Source organism: Canis aureus, chromosome X (assembly GCF_053574225.1).
Source record: "Canis aureus isolate CA01 chromosome X, VMU_Caureus_v.1.0, whole genome shotgun sequence".
In the NCBI taxonomy this organism is placed as follows: Eukaryota; Metazoa; Chordata; class Mammalia; order Carnivora; family Canidae; genus Canis; species Canis aureus.
Genome location: NC_135649.1, coordinates 112336560 through 112356360, shown reverse-complemented (window position 1 = coordinate 112356360; position 19801 = coordinate 112336560). Strand labels below are relative to the sequence as shown.

General features: G+C 41.5%; 1 protein-coding gene across 4 annotated transcripts in view; it reads left to right on the top strand.

The window, feature by feature from the left end:
• The first annotated feature begins 17732 nt into the window (after positions 1 to 17732).
• LOC144307822 (uncharacterized) overlaps positions 17733 to 19801 on the top strand; it is a 122591-nt gene continuing 120522 nt past the window's right edge. Inside the window, exon 1 of one of the 4 annotated variants that reach the window (XR_013374523.1) lies at positions 17733 to 18440. Coding sequence is in view for 1 of the 4 variants with exons in the window: in XM_077887842.1 (XP_077743968.1) it covers positions 18254 to 18440 (187 nt within the window). In the remaining 3 variants the exon portion in view is untranslated. The remainder of the gene's footprint in view (positions 18441 to 19801) is intronic. The other 3 variants (XR_013374521.1, XR_013374520.1, XM_077887842.1) reach the window with 3 other exon arrangements.

The window sequence follows — 19801 nt, the reverse complement described above, 5'->3', positions numbered from 1 at the left end:
GGGATCGAGTCCCATGTTGGGCTCCCTGCATGGAGCCTGCTTCTCCCTCTGCCTGTGTCTCTGCCTCTCTCTCTCTCTCTGGGTATTCTCATGAATAAATAAATAAAATCTTTAAAAAAAGAGAGGGAGATAGATTAGGGAGAGTTTAAGGAGGTAGGATTGATTGGTGTAGGTTGCTTTGATGCGGGGGCAAAGTGAGTGGGCATAAAGTCAAGGATGATAATGAGGGATGATTTTCTGAGAGAAGGAACCCCCAAGAAAGGCAGACTGCTGGTGGAATGAACTTATTTTTTAACCTCCAAAATCAGATATCTGGGCCTGAATTCTGCTAACACCCAGAATGAGCTTGGAAGAGGATCCCAAGCTTCAGATGAGAATGTATCCCTAAACTCCTTGACCTTAGGCTTGTGAGACCTGAATAGAGGGCCCAACAAACTTGTGCCTGGACTCCTGACCCATAGAAGCTGAGAAATAATAAATGGATATTGTTTTAAACTGCTACGTTTGTGTTAGGTTGTTACACAGTAATAAATCACTTACACAAATAACAGGGCACAACTCATGAATATTAACTTTTAGAGGGCAGGCAAGGGAAAGCCTCAAAAGAAGACCAAGAAGGAGTGACCAAAAGCATAGGAGATCCAAAAGTGTGTAGAGTCATGAAGCTAAAGGAAGAGATCCTGGTGGGATTCCTGGGTGGCGCAGCGGTTTGGCACCTGCCTTTGGCCCACGGCGCGATCCTGGGGACCCGGGATCGAATCTCACATCGGGCTCCTGGTGCATGGAGCCTGCTTCTCCCTCTGCCTGTGTCTCTGCCTCTCTCTCTCACTGTGTGCCTATCATAAATAAAAAATTAAAAATTAAAAAAAAGGAAGAGATCCTGGTAAGAAGGAGAAAGTTGTCAAATATGCCAAATATTGCTGAGAATTCAAGGAGAAACAGAAGGAGCTCACTGAATTCAAAAAGGCCATTTGAGGGGCGCCTGGGTGGCTTATTCAGCTAAGGGTCTGACTCTTGGTTTCGGCTCAGGTCATGATCTCAGGATTGTGAGATCGAGCCCTGTGTCAGGCTCCGTACTGGGCTTGGAGCCTGCTGAAGATTCTCTCTCTCCTCCACCTTCTGTCACTCCCCACCTCGGTCTCTTAAAAAAAAAAAAGCCATTTGAGTGAAGTGATGTGTAGAAATACTCATTGCAGCATATGTAGGGAGAAGCGGAGACAGCTTTTTTAGGAGGTGTATGTTTAAAGAGGAGGAAAAAGAGAGGTAGCTGTTGCTTCAGGAGGGAGACTGGCTGATGGATAGGAGTCAATAGAGAGGTGGGGAGGCAGGGCAGGGTAGGGTGAGGAGGTAGGGTGGAGTATGCAACAAATAAGGGCCGAGTGGCTAGCGGAGTGCAAAGAGGTGAGGCTCTCTGGAGCAGAGAAGACCAAGGAAGGGACTGGCCTGGGTGTTGAGTAGTGGATGTTAAAGTCATTTGGGATGGCAGCAGGGCCTGATGGGAAAAGTGACAGTGGTCCAGTTGCTAAAGACTCCAAAGGAAGAAACTATTAGGTGGGGATCCCTGGGTGGCTCAGCGGTTTAGTGCCTGCCTTTGGCCCAGGGCATGATTCTGGAGTTCCGGAATCAAGTCCCACATTGGGCTCCTGGAATGAAGCCTGCTTCTCTCTCTCTCTCTCTCTCTCTCTCTGTATCTCATGAATAAATAAATAAAATCTTAAAAAAAAAAAAGACTCCAAAGGAAGATGGGGAAGTGGTATATAATGGCAATAGGAGAAGTAGAGTGTCATTTTGAAAAACCGGCTTTATGGAGGTGTGATCCACATGCCACACAATTCACCCGTTTATAATGTACAATTCAGTGGCTTTCAGTTTATTGACAGAGCTGTGCAATCAGCACCACAATCAATTTCAGAACGTTTTCATCACTCCAAAAAGAAGCCCCATACCCCTTTGCCATTACCACCCCCCCACACACATTTCTCCAGCAACCTCCTCCCCCACCAGCCTCTGGCAGCCACTAATATGCCTTCTGTCTATGGATTTGCCTCTTATGGCCATTTCATTTAAATGGAAGCATACAGTGCATGGTCCTTTGTGTCTGGCTTTCTTCACTTAGCACAGTGTTTCCAGGATTCATCCATGTTGTAGTGTGTACCGGCATTTTATTTCAAAGCATGACTTTAATGGGTGGAAAGAACCTCAGAAAAGCTTAGCGGATGTAAGGCAAACACTTCTTTGAACACCAAGTCAGCTCTGCTCATTAACAGCGTTGAGTTTGTCATAAGTACCTCTTTCTCTTGGGAGTATCTAAAATAAGTCAATATTAAGTGCTAATGCTTGCTTCTTCCCTCCTCACCCCCAGCAGTAAATATAACTGAAAACATTGCTTAATTACAAAGACTGAGTCAGTCATTGTTGCTTCATGTTAACTACTTGCTTAAGAAACACATTCATCTTGTAGAGGAGATAATGAGCAAAATTGGCAATGCCCTAATAAGCTCTAAATTAAGCATACATAATGTTGAACAAAATATAAGAATCAGCAAAAAAATTTTCTACTTATTGATCATTAGTGTTAATGAGAGCAACAGCAAGTGGCTTTGTTCCTATTCACTTAGAAAGTATAAAAACAAGGTAAGCAAGCAATTAGGAAGGTTAATGTGAGGATTCAGTTTTCATCCTGATAATGGAATACTTTATCTTTCCTGGCCTATTGACCTTGGAAGGCCTTGATGGCTTCATGTTTTCTGGTCTTTGGCTAATTTTCAACCACGTTAGTTACAGAAACTGTGCAAATGGGATCAGGGCCTACTAGCAGCAATAAAGCCGAATGAACACATCCACCTCTAAGAAATGTCAGTTACAAGTCAGCATAAGGTACTGTTGTGTATATGAAGGCACGAGAGCCCCTTATTAATAAGAGTGGAAGAAGTAACCCAAGAGGGGCTTGAGGGGCTACAGCTTTTTGGAGGAGTTCAGATTGTAAGAGACACATTAAAAACCCAGGAGGAAGGAGATAGCAATCAAAGGCTCAAACCACAAGAACAGCACAGACCTCTAACACTAATGCAGGAAAGAAGAACTCGAGAGTACAGAGACTTGCCGAAGGGTATTTGAATTTGAAGGTTCACTGCTGCAGTAGAATCTCGTTTGCCCAGCATCTCTCACTCCTAAAAACAGTACCTCTTCTCTCTTCCCCCCCGCCCCCCCCCTCCCCGTCACTCCCACTCCAAGGGTACAAACTGAAAGAATGTGAGGCTTCAGGTTTGGACAAAACTTAACCGAAAAGATGAAAACAATTTTCAAAAAAGATCCTTAAAATATCATCTGCAGTTTATGGGAAATAGAAGGGCTTCATGAAGACAGGCGATGGGCAAATGTCTTGGTTTTCAAAAAGGGGAGAAGGTGGGTGATGCCAGTATGAATAGGGATTTCAGTATTAATTCTGCATTAAGAATATCCTATGGGTGGTGTGTGAATTTGCAGGGGAGGGAAGAGGAGATCCTTAAACCAGCATGAATTTACTAAGAAAAAACAGCCTGACAGGCAGGCTTTGGTTTTCTTTTGTGATATGTTTATTAGACTAGTAGATCAAAGGAATTCTGTGGACATAGAGTTTCTGTATTTCTGCAAGGCATTTTTCAAAGATTTGCATGGCATCCTTGCAGAAGAGATGGAGAAACTGGATGGGCTATAAGATAATTTAGCAGCATGACCACTCTACCCTAAGAATCCTGATTAATGGATCTGTCTTTGTCAAATCAGCAAATTTTGTTGCGGGTCTGAATTTAACAGGGATTATTTCCTAGCGTGGTCCTTCTTAAGTAACCTGAATATGGGCTGAGAGGACCTGGTTATCAATACATGGAGAACAAGAAGCTGGGAGGGAGTGTGAATAAATCAGATGACAAAGTAGGTTGCAAACTGGCATTGGCCCAGGGATGATGTATCAGCCAGTATCTTTTGGAATAAGGCAGGATAAATTCATAAATAAATGTATAAGTGGCCATCTCTATTAAAATGAAATTTAAGTACCACAAGTTTGAGTGTTTTATCCTTGGAACCAGAGTTAAGGATACAGGGAGAACTTGTTAAATGGCAGCGTGTGGAAAAAAAAGACTTGAGGATTTCAGTGGCCTGAAGCCAGTAAGACCCAAGAGCGTGAGGAGGCTACAAAATAAAGGGGAAAAAAAAAAATACCCAAAGGAATCTTGAGCTGTTTAAATAGAAATATAGTATTCTGACTGTTCTATGCTTTTGATAATCAATCTTACCATCCTTTGATTTATTATGTTCAATTCTGGGAAACATATTTCACGAGGGACATAGACCAACTTCAGCTCCTTCAGAGGAGTCATAGCGTATGGTGCCATAAATCATGAAACGGGAGCAAAAGCCGAAATGAGTAAGGAAGGTTAGCCCAGGGAATAAAATATTTAGGGGGCAAAAGGATGGCTCTCTTACAGCATTGAAAGAGATGGAATATAAGGCTGAATTATGTCTGGTTCAAGAGGAAAACAAGGATCAACAGATGAAAGTTACAGGGCGGGAGATTTCAGATAACATATGAACAAGTACTACTAAGCATTAGGAGTCTGGAATCGAAGTAGGTGAGCTCCCGGTGGTTGGAGATATTCAAACAGATGACATGGTGGAGGGGACTCCCCAGCTACGTGAAGGCTCAGAGCCTTAAGGCTCCTTTCAATTTGGGGATCCTGAAGAGACCACTTCAAGTCTGCCGTTGTTTTGGGATTTGTGTATGTGTGTTGGTGTTCTCTCCACCCTAAACAGAAACGAAATATTTCAGGAGTTATCCACCAAAAGTCTAGAATAGTCAGGCACAAAAGAAATAGGTGCCCAAGGTCTAGAATTTCCTTTGGTTCTCCCTCATAATGCCGAATGCACAAGCACTCAACCGAGGGGCTCTTTTCTTGAAGCTTCTCTGTGTTTCTTATAAAGATGCTTTCTTATTTTATACCTCATTTATATTCATGACTTAACCTTGAATTGAGGTGATTTCTTTTCTCTTAAATAAAAATCTTTCCTTTGACTGCTTTCTTTTTGCTTGTGGGCATCTCCTAATTTGGGTGGAGAATCATGCAGTTTTGCAACTGCTAACGAACTATTTCCTTACTGTGATTTCCATCGCTGCCATTTCACATTTAGTAAAAATCCTTTTTTTTTTTTTAAGATTTTATTTATTTATTTGAGAGAGAGAGTGAGAGGGAGAAACAGACTCCTCTCTGAGCAGGGAGCCAGACACAGGGCTCCAGTCTAGGACTCTGAGATCAGGACCTGAGCTGAAGGCAGCCGCTTAACCAAATGAGCCTCCCAGGCACCCCTAGTAAAAATACTTTTCTAATTTTTATACTTTCTCCAACAGGGCTTTGTTTTGGAAGGTACTCAGTGTTTGTCACAAAAGCCTGAAAGCTTTTCAGGGCACTATACAAAACTGTATGCCCTTCAAGTCAGACAGACTCAGGCTTTAAATCTTGGCTTTTTTCTGTACCTTAGTCAGCTTGCTTCATCTTTCACAACCTCAGTTTTCTCATCTGTTCAATTAAGTAAATAATATATGTTTCAGAGAGGCGCCTAGCTGTCTCCGTCAATAGTGTCTGATTCCTGATCTCAGGGTTATAAGTTCGAGCCCCACATTGAATATAGAGATTACCTAAAAAAAAAAATCTTCAAAAAGATATATTTCGGGAAGTTATTTTGGAGATGCAATGAAATAAAGGATGCCAAGGACCTATTATAATGCTTTGTACATAGTAGGTATAAAGTAGCATGGGAATATTATTAATTCTTCACACAGCAACTTTCCCACAATTGTCCGCTCTCCTTAAAGTAACAGGTCAAATTAGTTTCTTGACACTATAATATTTCTATCTATCTATTTATTTATTGTAAAGATTTTATTTATTTATTCATGAGAGACAGAGAGAGAGAGAGAGGCAGAGACACAGGCAGAGGGAGAAGCAGGCCCCATGCAGGGAGCCTGACAAGGGACTCGATCCCGGGTCTCCAGGATCACGCCCTGGGCTGAAGATGGCACTAAACTGCTGAGCCACCAGGGCTTCCCCTAATATTTCTATTTAAAATATCTAGTTCCAGTTGTCCATTTCTTTCTTTAATCATTTAGCTACTACTAAAATGTCCTAACATCGTAATTTTGTACAGGTTTATTGAAAAGAAAAATTCATGTGATGGTAACCAAGTCTGAGGCATGTGTTTTTCATTAGCCTAGACTTTTTTCCCTGCCAGCTCTGTGTCTAGGTCTGAAGCTATAGTTTTCCCAGAACGTCTTGCCCAGAGAACAGCAATTGTAGGGTTCTTGCCCTAACCAAGCCCAGGGCACTGATTGTTTCCTTCCTGTACTTTGCAGAAATTGGCCTCCTCTGTTTGATTTGAAGTCATGAGTCTGGATCACAGTGAGTGGTACATTCTGCTTAATGAATCATTAGTAGAACAGAGAAAAGAACAGGCTCAATTATATGCTGGGTTGGTTAACTAGCCTTTCCCTGAATCCTGCTCCACTCCAACCTACGCTGAAACAGGGAGGCTTTTGTATAGCAACGACTCCCTTACCCATGGTTCTGTCTGTTGAACCTAGGACCCATATTCTACATTCTTGATTGATTTTAATCTGACTTGGCAGCTTTCTTAAGTACTGCAGCCATCTGCAAGCAGGAATAATGAGGGCTTTGTACAAACAGCATAGCTGCTGGGCTCCCTGCCTTGTCTCCCCCTTTCTGTCTCCTTGACCACGTGCTCCGCTCCATCACCTGCAGGTGTCAAACTCTGCATGCTGCCCCTTCACAGCCAGGCTCCTGGGGTTTGCTCAGGTGATAAGCCCAAGAAGTAAGGGGAGAGAGAATAAGAGACAGATAAATGATAAAGGATCAGATGATGATAAGTGCTTTGCATCTGGGGCTCCAGCCTCAGAATATTACAGTTCCTTGAACGACCTATGTTCTCTTCCACCTCAGTAACTGAGCATCTGTGGAAACCTTCCTGAGCATTCAGAAAACCTCAGCCCTTTTCACTTCTTCAGTGAGACCCCAGCATTCCCTAGATCACGGTCCCTTCTATGACCTATTGTTGTCTAAGCCACTCCCACTAGTCCTTACCGGCATTGATCACGTTTTTCCATTTTCTGGGTCTCAGAGACTTGACACAATGCCTGGCATATAGAGATTGCTCAATAACTCTTGGTTGATTGACCGAATAGGTCAGGGGAGAGCTGAAGGCCAACCTGGATTTATTACATAAATAATACAGAGCCCCCATGATATCCCAGGGGAGCTAGACAATCCAAAAATAAACACATAACTCTGTCAGGTAGTGAGAAGTGCCAAGAGGTGAGGGGAAGGGAGTGACATCAGGAGATGCACAATAAGCAGATAAAGAGATCAGCAGGTGATAAACAGCAGGAGGGAATGCCAGAGAAGGGCAGAGGGGGTTGCTATTTCTGATAAAGTGGTCAGGGAAGGCCTGCCTGGGAAAGTGATATTTGAGCACGTATTTGAAAAAAGTGAGGAAATGAACCAGTAGAATCTGAGGGATAAGCTTTCCAGACAGAGAGAGCAGGAGTGCCAAATCTTAGAGCTCGTTGGGAGGAAGCAAGGTACATCTGATATAAGGAATTGGAAGGAAGCCAGCATGGCTGGAGTAGTGAGTGAAGAGGAGAGTGATGAGAGGTGAGATCAAAAAGGAGAAGGAGAAGAAGGAGAAGGAGACATACAAAGACACAGCACTGATTGGCCATAAGTACTGGAGTTTGAGCCCTGGTGAATATGATAAACCATCAGCAAAAGCTTACAAATGAGACCCTGGATTCCTACAGTTGGAAAATAGGAGAGAAGCTAGAGGAATGGAAGGGTGTGGGGAAGAGGGGGGTTCCTAATTCTTAAATATGAGACAATACCAAGAATAATAGTCTAGTATACCTGATGTTACTCCCAGGTGATTGATTATAATATTCAAAGAATGATTTATAAGTAGCCACACAGGAAATTGGTGAGCTGTAGGAGCTAGGATGGTGGGGTCACAAAGTACATCACATCAGTCATTAGATTTCCTTTTACTTGTACCTTTACTAATGATGTTAGGCTGGTTGGCCAAAGTCATGTGGTGCAAATAGTGTACAGAGAGTTCTGCAAGGTATTTGGCAAGGTCTTGGTATCCTTGCGGTCAGGATGGACAGACATGCCTTATTAGGGGGCTTTGCTCTTTCTTTCTCAAATTTCTTTTAAAAATTGTGGTAAAACATAACATAACATGAAATTTACCATTTTAATCATTTTCAAGTATGTGATTCAATGGTATTAAGTACATTTTCAATGTTGTGCAACCATCACCACTATCTAGTTTCAGAACTTTTTCATCATCTCAAAAGGAAACCCCATACCCATTAAGCAATTAATCCCCATTCTCCACTTCTCCAGCCCCTGGCAGTCACTAATCGGCTTTCTGTATCTATGGATTTGCTTATGCTAGATATTTCATATAAATGGAATCATGCAATATGTGGCCTTTTTTGTCTGTTATTTTTTTTCCATTTAGCATCGTGTTTTCAAAATTCATTCACATTGTAGCCAGTGCCAGTACATCATTCTTTTTTATAGCTAAATTATATTCCATTATATGGATAGAGCACATTTTGTTTATCCATTTATCAGTTGATGGACATTTGGGCTGTTTCCTCCTTTTGGCTACTGGGAGTAGTCCTGCTATGAAGACTGTGGACAGGTTTTTGTTCAAACACCTGTTTTTAATTATTTTGGGTCTATACCTAGGGGTAGAATTGCTGGCCTATGTGGTAACTTTATGTTTAACCTTTTGAAGAAATAGCAAACTGTTTTCTATAGCAGCTGCACCATTTTACACTCCCATCAGCAGTATATGAAGATTCCAGTTTCTCCACATCCTCACTAACACTTATTTTCTGGCTTTTTGATTTTTGTCTTAAATGGCCATCCTAGTGGATGTAAAATGGGATCTCACTGGTTTTGATTTCCATCTCCCTAATGACTAATGATGAGCATCTTTCATGTGCTAATGGGCCATTTCTGCATCTTCTTTGGAGAAAGGTCTATTTAAGTCCTTTGTACATTTTAAAAAATTGTTTTGATTTTATTTTATATTAGCGTAACATTTCATTTAATTCGGCTGAACAAATACCCATTGAGTAATTTTGTATGTCCGCCAGTTTGGGGTGACAAATATAAAATGAAATAATGAAAAAACATAAAGGTATGACTTCTAGAAAGGAATGCCCAGATACAATAATAGTATATATACTGTAAATCCTATACAGTTATGATTGTAGATGTGTTGGTGCTTGACATATGTAAGTTATTTGACGTAGAAAATAATGCAGAGGCTGGATTACCAAGAAGTTATATGAATAGTGAAGGTTAGTCAAGGATAATTGGATGAAATAAAAATGATGATAATGGTGATGATTTTAACTAATGAAATAACGTTGATGATGTGAAGTCTGTTTTTTTTTTTTTCAGATATAGAGAATGTTTCCTCTGTGCCATTATTACATTATATAAAAATGCCTTTTTGTGCAAGCTGGCATTAGTCTGTGTCCCAAGGCTTTTCTTCTCTTCTGCATCTTCATACTCCTAGATCACAGGCCTAAGCCACTGACCTGATTACCCATTACTTGGCCCTCGTCCATATGGTGATGCTCCTCACAGTAATGGATTTTTCTTTTGTCTCCAGTCATGTTTCTGTCACTAAATTTTCAAAACTATAAAAAGTAAGGCAATTCTCTATATGAACAGGGCAATTAGGACCTCTGTATCTGCAGCACCTGCCTACTGAACATGTTCTACGGTATTACCATCAGCCCTCCTGTTTTGCAAGATTTAAACATAAATTTGTAAATAAAATTACCCATATTTTCTTCTTTTTATGGTCCTTTAGTTTGTCTTATAGTAGTAACATGATCTTCTACATCATGACTTCTTTCAGTGTTTCCCAGACCAATCTACTGACTGTCAGTTGACACTGCTCACTTTCCCCCATGAGCTCCATCATCAGAGAACTTTTTTTACCTTTGATGTTATCTAGGGACATTTTCTTGGTAGAAGTTATGTGTCTCTCAAGTGCATACATGGTGATTCTGTCATTCAGGCATCAGACCTTGTAGACCTTCCTCCCTGGGCTCATTAAATACATGCTTCCAGGATCCCTGGGTGGCTCAGTGGTTAAGCGTCTGCCTTTGGCTCAGGGCATGATCCTGGAGTCCCAGGATCGAGTCCACATCTGGTTCCCTGCATGGAGCCTGCTTCTCTCTCTGCCTGTGTCTCTGCCTCTCTCTCTGTGTCTCTCATGAATAAATAAATAAAATCTTTAAATAAATAAATAAATAAATACACGCTTTCTTTCCGGGGCAGAAATAAGTAGGGTTTCTTTTTAATTTTTTAATTTTTAATTTTTATTTTTTTATAAGTAGGGTTTCTACAGTAAGTCAGAGGTTAGAGAAGACACTATTAATAGGCAGAGTCCAAAAAAGTAATACAGAGCCAATCATGTCTCCATGAAGCTCTCAGTACACTCATCCCCAAGACAGTATCCCAAGAGGTGATCGGGAACTGCTTTGGCTGTATGCTCTGGCCTTGCAGGGCCTGCTTGACTTGGCCTGGGTGATGACCAAACAGAGCAGGGGGTATTTGCCCCTGCACACACTCCTCCCTTCACTAGGTGGCTTTCCAGCGCAAGCTGACTCTGACTCCTCTGGCTCCTTCTTCCACTTTTAAGAACCTTTGTGATTACATCAGGCTCAACCAATAATCCAGGATGACCTCCCTCTTTTAAAGTCAGCTAATTAGCAACCTTAATTCCTCTTTGCCATGTAATGTAACATATGCCCAGGTTCTGAGGACTAGGAAATGGATGTCTTCTAGAACCCATTATTCTGCCTTCCATATCTTCCTTGTCATCTTTAGGGCTTGAAAGGATCTTCAGACTGCTGAGAAGGAACCAGGGGATGAAGTTATGGGCAGATTTATCAGCCCACATTTCCTTTCATTGAAGATATGCTGCTCTAGGGCTTTTGTAATCTTTAGGCATAAGCCTTGTGATCACCTATCACTGGTCATTCCAGCTCAGCCAGGTAACTTGCCAACCACCCCAGGCAACATGTATCTCACCCCTGAGTGAACCCTTCTGTGTTTCCCAAAGATCCTAGCATTAGGTCAGGTGATATCTGCCTTACATTGAATACCAGCTATTAAATCCCAAGATAGCACCAAATACTATACATAGCACATAATGCAGTGGTAAATCAGGTTTATTAAGGAAACAGGGAGGAGGACCAATGAAATATATGACAGGCAATGTCACAAATGCATTTGTATGTGCCCTCCTCCCAACTCTTCCCTTTCCTGTAGAGAAGTGTTTAGGGGTAGGGTACAGTTGGAATCACCAGGGTTGGCTCCAGGAAAAGGACTGTGTTCCTCTGTATTCATGGAGAATTTGAGACGTGCAGGAGGCACCCAGTCGGGAGTGCATGATCATGAGTTAGGAAGACCTGGATTAATGGTCAGTGGAATGGCCCTGCCGAGACGAGGATCATCTTGATCTTGGAATTTGTACAAAGCAACCACCCTTGTCGGCTGAACACCTTGAAGTCCGTCCTGTCCTTAGGGGCCCTGAGGGGAGGCAGAGGCCCTTCCAGTAGACCATTTATCTTGAGATGGCACGTTGATAAGATTTTCAGATGGTACCTGAGTGGATGGGATACCAAATTCAAAATCAGAATTTTGAAAGATTGAAGCAAGCCAGGTTTGTGATTTTTTTCCCTTCTTTTCTTTTCTTCTTTTTTTTTTTTTTCCTACAGGTGTCTAAATACTCCAGTATTATATGTTCAGAGTGGGTCAGATGGGTCACCTGTGGAAAAAAACTCGGATTTTCTAGGCCAGTTAACACATCAATATATATCTATTAATCCAAGCTTAATCTTAAGGACCTAGTTTTTGCTTCAAAGATTAACAAAAGCTTAAGAGAAATGAACATGCAAATAGTTACTAGTGCTTTTTTTTTATTTTAAAGATTTTATTTATTTACTCATGAGAGACAGAGAGAAAGAGAGAGGTAGAGACACAGGCAGAGGGAGAAGCAGGCTCCATGGAGGGAGCCCGATGTGGGACTTGATCCCGGGACTCCAGGATCACGCCCTGGGCCAAAGACAGGTGCTAAAACACTGAGCCACCCAGGGATCCCCCACTAGTGCTCTTAACAAGAACCCAGAGGCTATTCAAGTAGCCGATCAAGCGCTTGAATGTATTTCCAACATCCCACAACAGGTGAATGTCAAAATTTCAACAATGTGTCTCTTTCTAAATTGGGTCAAAACCCACTGGTTACCAAACATTTTGCTTGAGGTACTGATATCTCTCCTCCACCCTTTAGGAACAGCTTTCACTAAGAATGTTCCCCTCCAGATGCCATACATAATGCAATGAATGAGTGGTATGTGTACATGAGGGTAGGGGTGGGAGTACAAAAAGTACAATTGAGACACCAAATCAGAAATGGTATTATTCTAGAGTCAACTTCCTACCCATAAATTTTTTAAAATCTCAAAATCCATCAAAATGCTTATATAACATTTTTCATCTTCAATATCAGGAGAGCACCAAAGAACAAGCCAATTACTTTCTAAAATATTTATGAAAAAGTAAATCATAGAATTCCATTCAGTTTTAAACTACGTATAATATTTATGAGTCCACAAATTGCAAATGAAAAAATAAGAAAAAGGTAATAAAAGTGATTTGTTTCCAACTGGGAAACATGCATTAGAAAATTCGAATCTGCTCTTGCAGTCTTATTCACCAGATTTTCTCCTGGGGGCCTGGACAGTTAGCATTAACACAGATTTTCAGATGAAGAATGCTTCCTAAGGTTTGCATTTTCACAACTGAGTAATTTTGAAGTTTTAGCTGGTATCAAAGGACCTAACTTTTAGCCAGACCCAGAACAAGATGCATAAAGTGACCTAGGAGTATCTCTGTCCCTTGTCCAGCTCCAGTTGCCATCATTTATAATGTTTCCATGACTCTAACTTACGTCTTTTGGCTTGCACTATTTCTCCAACATGCAAACAGCAGTAGGAGAAAGGGAGCTGATAAATAAAACATCCAAGAACGTTATAATTTCCAAGTGTTGACAGAAAACTCATCTGAATGCTACAGCAGGCATGATTTTAAAGTAATAGTTAGTGTTTGAAAACACGAACAAGTGTTCTGTGTTATGTGGTAGTATTTGAACTTAACTGATTACTTAAAACTTTAGAAACATAAATTCGTATATCAAAAATATGTGTCTACCCCTAACAAAGGGAACAACAGGAATCGTTGCAAAATCCAGGGTAAAATTTAAGTGCTATATCTAGATAAGAAGATACCTTTGTGAGTAATACAGAAAAATTCAGGTCAGTATGGGGCAACTGTATGATTCTAAAACAGCAAAGCTGATTCTCAGTTTTCTAAAATTGCTCTATCAATCTCAGTTCTATCCATTTCAAACACCTTTTTTTTTTTCTTAAAGTCACTTGCAGACTAGAATGTTGGTATTTGATACATTATAGAAATAAGCACAGATGAGGGCAATAATCCCCCAAAACACATGTTTTGGAATGCTGATAACAAATAATCAACTCTTTCAGATAAAAATCTGCTTCAAAGAAGATGTGAATGCATTTTGAGTTTTTCCAAAAACTGATTTCTAGCCACAATCTAAAAACCAATAGTAAAGAAGAAAAAGTCCCAAAGGAAAATGTTGAAAAGAGCATTACATCTTACTGCTTCCTCAAGATAATGCCATACTAAGTTGGCTCAGAAAAATGGGCAAATATATACATTTTTTATATTTTACCCTTTTACAATCTATCCTTAAGCCTGCAGTAGTAATTACCAACATGATCTGGAACATTGACACCATTTTTAATTAATATGTGGATGTCTCCATATTATTATTATCAAGAATTAAAATGTTAGACTATAGGCTGAGCCAAGCCCACTGGTCTCCCCATCCCTATACAGAATGTTCTGGTAGGGATTGAGGACTAAAACAGGACTTCTTTATGTATTTTAGAAGGTCTGACTATACTGAGGTGGTCAAATAGACAGTCACTAGAAAATTCCACTTCTCTCTAGGAGCACCACTGATTTCTAGTCTTTTTTCTACCCATCCACTCCCTTCCCCTCAAACTTCTTGAAGTATTTCCAAATCCCTAGCTCTTCGGTTTGCATGGCCTTTGATTCAATGAGCCTAGACAGATGTTGCATCACTTTCTGGCCCGCCCTCTCTCTCAGTCATACAATTAGGATCAGCACTTTTTCCTGTTTTGTTTTTATTTTTTTTCCTGAGGAATAGTTTGCCCCTTTACATTATCAGCCTCTATAAGGAAACATATGTTTTGTACCCCAGTTTGTTATGACCACTCAGACCAAACCCTGACCCCAAAAGAAAAATGAAATTGTGCATTTAAGGTCAGAGACCAGTAGGCTAAGAGAAAAAACTCTGGAAGTTCAAAGCTTCATTTATGGGTATTATAGCTTAGACATTTTAAGAAATCATCTAGATACTCTTGAAAAGTAAATACGAGGGGTGCCTGGCGGGCTCAGTAGGTAAAGCCCATGACTCTTGATCTCCTTGGGTTGTGAGTTTGAGCCCCATGTTGGGTGGAGAGATTACTTAAACATAAAATCTTAAAAAAATAAACATGAAACCGTAAGAACCTTAACTACCTGGTTAAGGTGGCACCCTCCTAAATAGACTTAAAGCTTCCAATCTTGTTTTTAAGGAAATGCTTTAAAATTCCTTACCACATGAATAATAGAAATCCAACCAGCAATAAAAAAGGTCCAAATTGTAGAGAAAAAGAAAAAAGATTGCAATTCCACTAAAAAAGGAGCCCTACTTTCTGTGAAGAAAAGTGCAAGGTGGCCAGCCCTGACTCAGCACAGAGGGACAATAATAGCTTCAATCGAATTCTTCTGCTGCAGGATTATCCATTTCGTTAGGGATTTAGATTCCGAGAGAGCTGTGCATTTTTGCTCATTCTTATTCTCGCAGTAATAATATCCTTTCCTTGAGCTAGTCAATTTTATCTAAAGTTCTCTATAGCTAGGACTGCTAGAAGCTATAATACCCAGCAGAATCTTTTGTATGTTGCAAAGTAATGGCCAAGGAATATTATTCTTTATGTTGCAACCCCAGTGGTCTCCCCCTTTCTATCTCATTTTTATTTAAATTGTAGGAGGACAGAAAAAAATGTTATCTGTTATCCCTAGTCTGTGACCCATGTCAAACTGCTTTTATCTCAATGAAAACTGTTTCCACAACACATATTTTTAACATAAAATTTTACATAATGAAGCATGAATGACTATTCATGATAAAACTTCAAAAAAAAAAAAAACAACCCACAGCCCACTGATGTTGTTGCACTAATTACTTGAGCATCCCCTGTGTAAAACCACAAAATTATGTCTGATATTTGCTTGAATAGATCATTTTTCTTGTGAAGGACCCACTAATAGAGTCAAATAGAGTCAGCAGGGTATGTGCATACAGGGAAAAATGAATTATGCCTGTCTTTATGATGATAATGGTGTGCTTTTCTCTTAAGAAATTAAAGCTCATTGAAACCGTCCCACAACCCTCTTGTGATGATTAGGAAATGTTTTCCTCTAGTGATCAAAATGTTTGAGAAAGCTCTTTGTAACCTATAAAGTAGTATTTGTATGTGAATTAGTATCGTTGTTGGCTTAGGCTTATTTACACCTGAGGTTAAAACGAGACACCTAGAGGTTGTTCTGGTTTGGTTCCCCCAAAATCAGGCCCTAAGCCTAGGATTTGGGTGCAAAGAGTAAACTGGAGAGGTGATCCCAGGAAGCATAAGCAAGGGAATGGAGAGACCTTTATTAGGAAAGGAGGAAGTCACCAAAAAGGATGAGCCATGAGTCATTCTAGCCAAGTGCAAATGAAGCTCAGGGGAACCAAGCAGTCTTGGAACCCTAGGTATTTAGCTACAGGCTTCTTGCCCTCATTGGTTAAGGGCTGTCCCAGGGGTAATAAGTCCCTGGCGCTTCCTAGATAGCCGTACATGGGGCTGAGCCAGCTCCAAAGGTGCTAGAGAAAGCCCTCAGGCAGAGATGTAGAGAGACACGGGTCTGCTGCCTGAGGTGAGGAGCCATCAGCATGTAGGAGACTGTCCTCTCCAGTAGCTGCAGGTGAACCCAGGGCGGGCTGAAAGCATATAGGGCAGGGCATTCGTGGTATGTGCTGAGAAGTCAGCCATCATATGCAGGCTCAGAAACAAAGTCGAGAGCAGGCTTCTGGGATTTGATTTGTTATGTTGGTCCCAGGCCTATCATAAACACTTTGCATGAGTGAGGCATCCCAGGTGAAGCTACTCTGGGTTTCCCTTAATACTGTGCATTGGTACAATGATTTGCTATTTTTAGACGTTGAAGTTGAAGTGCTGTCTAGCCTCTGCTGTGTTTCATGAAATTTATTGATATAGTTTGGGAGGAAGCACGTTCTACTACAATTTGTTCTAACCCTGGGTTTTCATTAGACTCCTCCAAGGAGCTTTGATGGAAAATGCTGAGGCCTGGGCCCCACTCATTTAAAATAAGGATGTCTAGGAATGGAGCCCAAGTCGTGTGCGTGTGCGTGTGCATGTGCGTGTGTGTGTGTGTATGTGTGTGTTAACTCTCCAGATGATTTTTCTTACAGCCAAAACTGAAGTCACTGGGTAAGGAAGAAAACAGCTTTGGAAAAACTTTGAAATCAGATGGCATTGGGTTAGATTTTTACCTCTTCTCTAAGCAGCTGCATTACTCTCCATGAATAATAACACACCTTCTCTGGGCTCATTTCCTCATTTGTAAAACAGGGAAACTCTATCTATCTCACAGACTTTTTGAGAATTAAATGGATTAAAAAAAAGTCTACTCTAATGTTAGTACATGGTTGGTGCTTAATAAATGTCAGTTCTCACCTTCCCAGTACCCTCTGACTTGGCTCTGAAAAGTGCTACTGTGTCTCCATAGTTGGAAAATGAAAATTAAGTTTTCATATGTAGGAGGAGAGGGTGGAAAGCTGTAAGAACAAATGGAGGAGGGCAGGCTAAGATAGTTACACTGTCAGAAGTTAGTGAAAGAGAATATAACAAGCGAACAAACAACTGGCTGAAAATGGAAACAAAACCTGTAAGGGGCTAAAACACAGTTATGCAAAGGCTTCTTTTGGAACAGAATGAGGGTGGCCTGAGAGCCAGTCCCTGCCAGAGATAAATGGATACTGTGGGGTCAGGCCTCATGGAGCTTCTGTATGGACTTGAAGTCTCAAGTACAAATACCTTCAAAGAACTGTATATGAATTGATTAGAAGCCTGTGCATTTCTCTTGGGCAGAGCTGTTGTTCATTCATCAATAATACCTGGTTCAGAATGGAAGTGCAGCCATTATCAAACTAAACAAAGCCCCAACAGAGACTGGGGTCGATGTGGCTGACTTTTCCATTGCCTCTCCCAACAAGTGGCAGCCTAATCCCTTCTCCTTTTGTTTCAAGAATGCTGAGTTTGTGCAATTAGAGAAGAGTCTAATGTCAGGAGAGACAAAATGTGCACCCATTTTGCTTCTGGTCTTTTTTTTTTTTTTTTAAAGATTTTATTTATTTATTAATGAGACACACACACACACACACACACGCACAGAAAGAGACAGAGGCAGAGACCCAGGCAGAGGGAGAAGCAGGCTCCATGAAGGGAGCCCGACGTGGGACTCGATCCCAGGACTCCAGGATCACGCCCTGGGCGGAAGGCAGGCGCTAAACCGCTGAGCCACCCAGGGATCCCCTGCTTCCGGTCTTAAAATGGTTATCCTATTATGTAGGAAGGCAGAGCGAAGAGTCACAAATAAATGGAGCCTAGGGCCTTTACTACTGGAGCTTATCAGTTATGTGAGCCAATTCTGTTTGAGTTACATTTTCTGTACTTTGTAAGTCAGAGTTTCCAAGTGGATACGATTATTGTTGAGAAAGGCAGACTTATGTACACAGCTCCCCACTCAGGCACAGAAGAATGGGCCTTGGACCTGGAACACTTCCTTACCAAGGGATAAAGAGCCCACACAGCCTGTGCCTGTCTTACTACCTTGTGTGGGAGTAGCTTTCCCTGTTTCATGCTCAATGAATGTTCCTTCACTCTGCTTAAACCCGTATGTCAGCGGCCCACAGGCACACACCTAGCTTTCAGTATTTCAGACTCCATGGGGAATGGACAGAGTTCTGCTGCGACTCGAGAGGGGTGTGCATAGGCCAATTTCCCTGCATTGGCTGCCCAGGGAACCTGCTGGTCGTGGGGGACCGACCCCAACTGTTGAAACTGGTCTTGCCCTTTTTGCCAGGTAAGTCAAACATCATTCCATTTAGTGCTTGACCTTGTTGTGTTTTCCTTGGCAACTCCATTACCATTGTGTAATGGGCAGAAGTGCATAGAGTCCTCTGGTAGCTGGTATGAAGTGTTTTGTTCCCCTTGGATTGATAGCCGGTGCACGCTGTTCTGCTCAACAATGATATATAGTCATATTTTGTACAAAAGTATAGTGAGTGCGCTATCTTTAGATAAGCAGAATGGTGACTAAATTTCTTAGCATCAGTAGTCATATTAGTTGGAACTTTTCAAAACAAATGATAAAGCAAACAAAAAGGATTTTAGATAAAAAGGAATCTATTAGAAGGAACTTGGGATAATTCATTGCACCATTTTTCTCAGTGGGACAGTGATGGGGTTGGTGGAAAGATGCCCATAGACAGAGTTAAAGGAATGTGTGTTTTCTCTGATGTGAAAAGCCACAGAAACTTAGTTTCATGCAACTTAGGTTCATCTTCTCTAGGAGACTATGCAGCTGGCATCCTTGATTCGTCCAAGATCCCTTTAAGGCCAGTGGGCACCGAGTGACAATTTTGTTGGGTGGGAGAAACTCTCGCCTGCCTCTCTTGAGGTCTTTTTACTCTCTTAGTAAATCATACTGGAGAGCCTGGCTCCCTGCCTGCCTACTTGCCAGATATAAGAAATGGGCACAGAACAACCTTGCACACTCCTCATTTGCCATGAGATTGGTGATGGTAAAGGTTAATTTATCACAAGTTTCTGGTTCTGAGCCTTTTGGCCTGCTTCCATACTTCTAGAATAGAGATCAGACCCAACAAACCAGTCTTGGGGAAGCAAGAACCTGGGTGGCCCTGGGAACTTCACGATTAAGATGGGGATGCCCCCTCTCCTCAGGACTACCTCCTTCCCTGCCTCTGCTCTCTATGCAGGTTTCAATCAGGGTGTTAAAACCCTGCTTAATGACACCTTAAGGGCTCACATCCTTCCAGCACAGATACCTGAAAAGAAAGAGTTCTCTTCCCTTAGGGCTGTTTTGAAAATATCCAAAGCAGGCTTGGGTCCTGTACCCTCTCCTATGAATCAGGTTGCCTTAGCTCAGGCAGCTATAACAGGATATCATAAGCTTGGTGGCTAAAGCAACAAACCTTTATTTCTCACAATTCTGGAGGCTAAAAAGTAGGAACTTCATGGGCCAGCATAGTTGGATCCTGGTGAGACCCTTCTTCCTGGTTTCTAGATGGCCACCTTCTTGCTGTGCCTTCCCATTGGCAGAGTGCAGGGAGAGGAAGCAAGCTTGGTCATGTCTCTTAGGAGGGCACTAATCCCACTCATGCAGCTCCTCCCCGCCTTAAGTACTTCCCAAAGATCCCACCT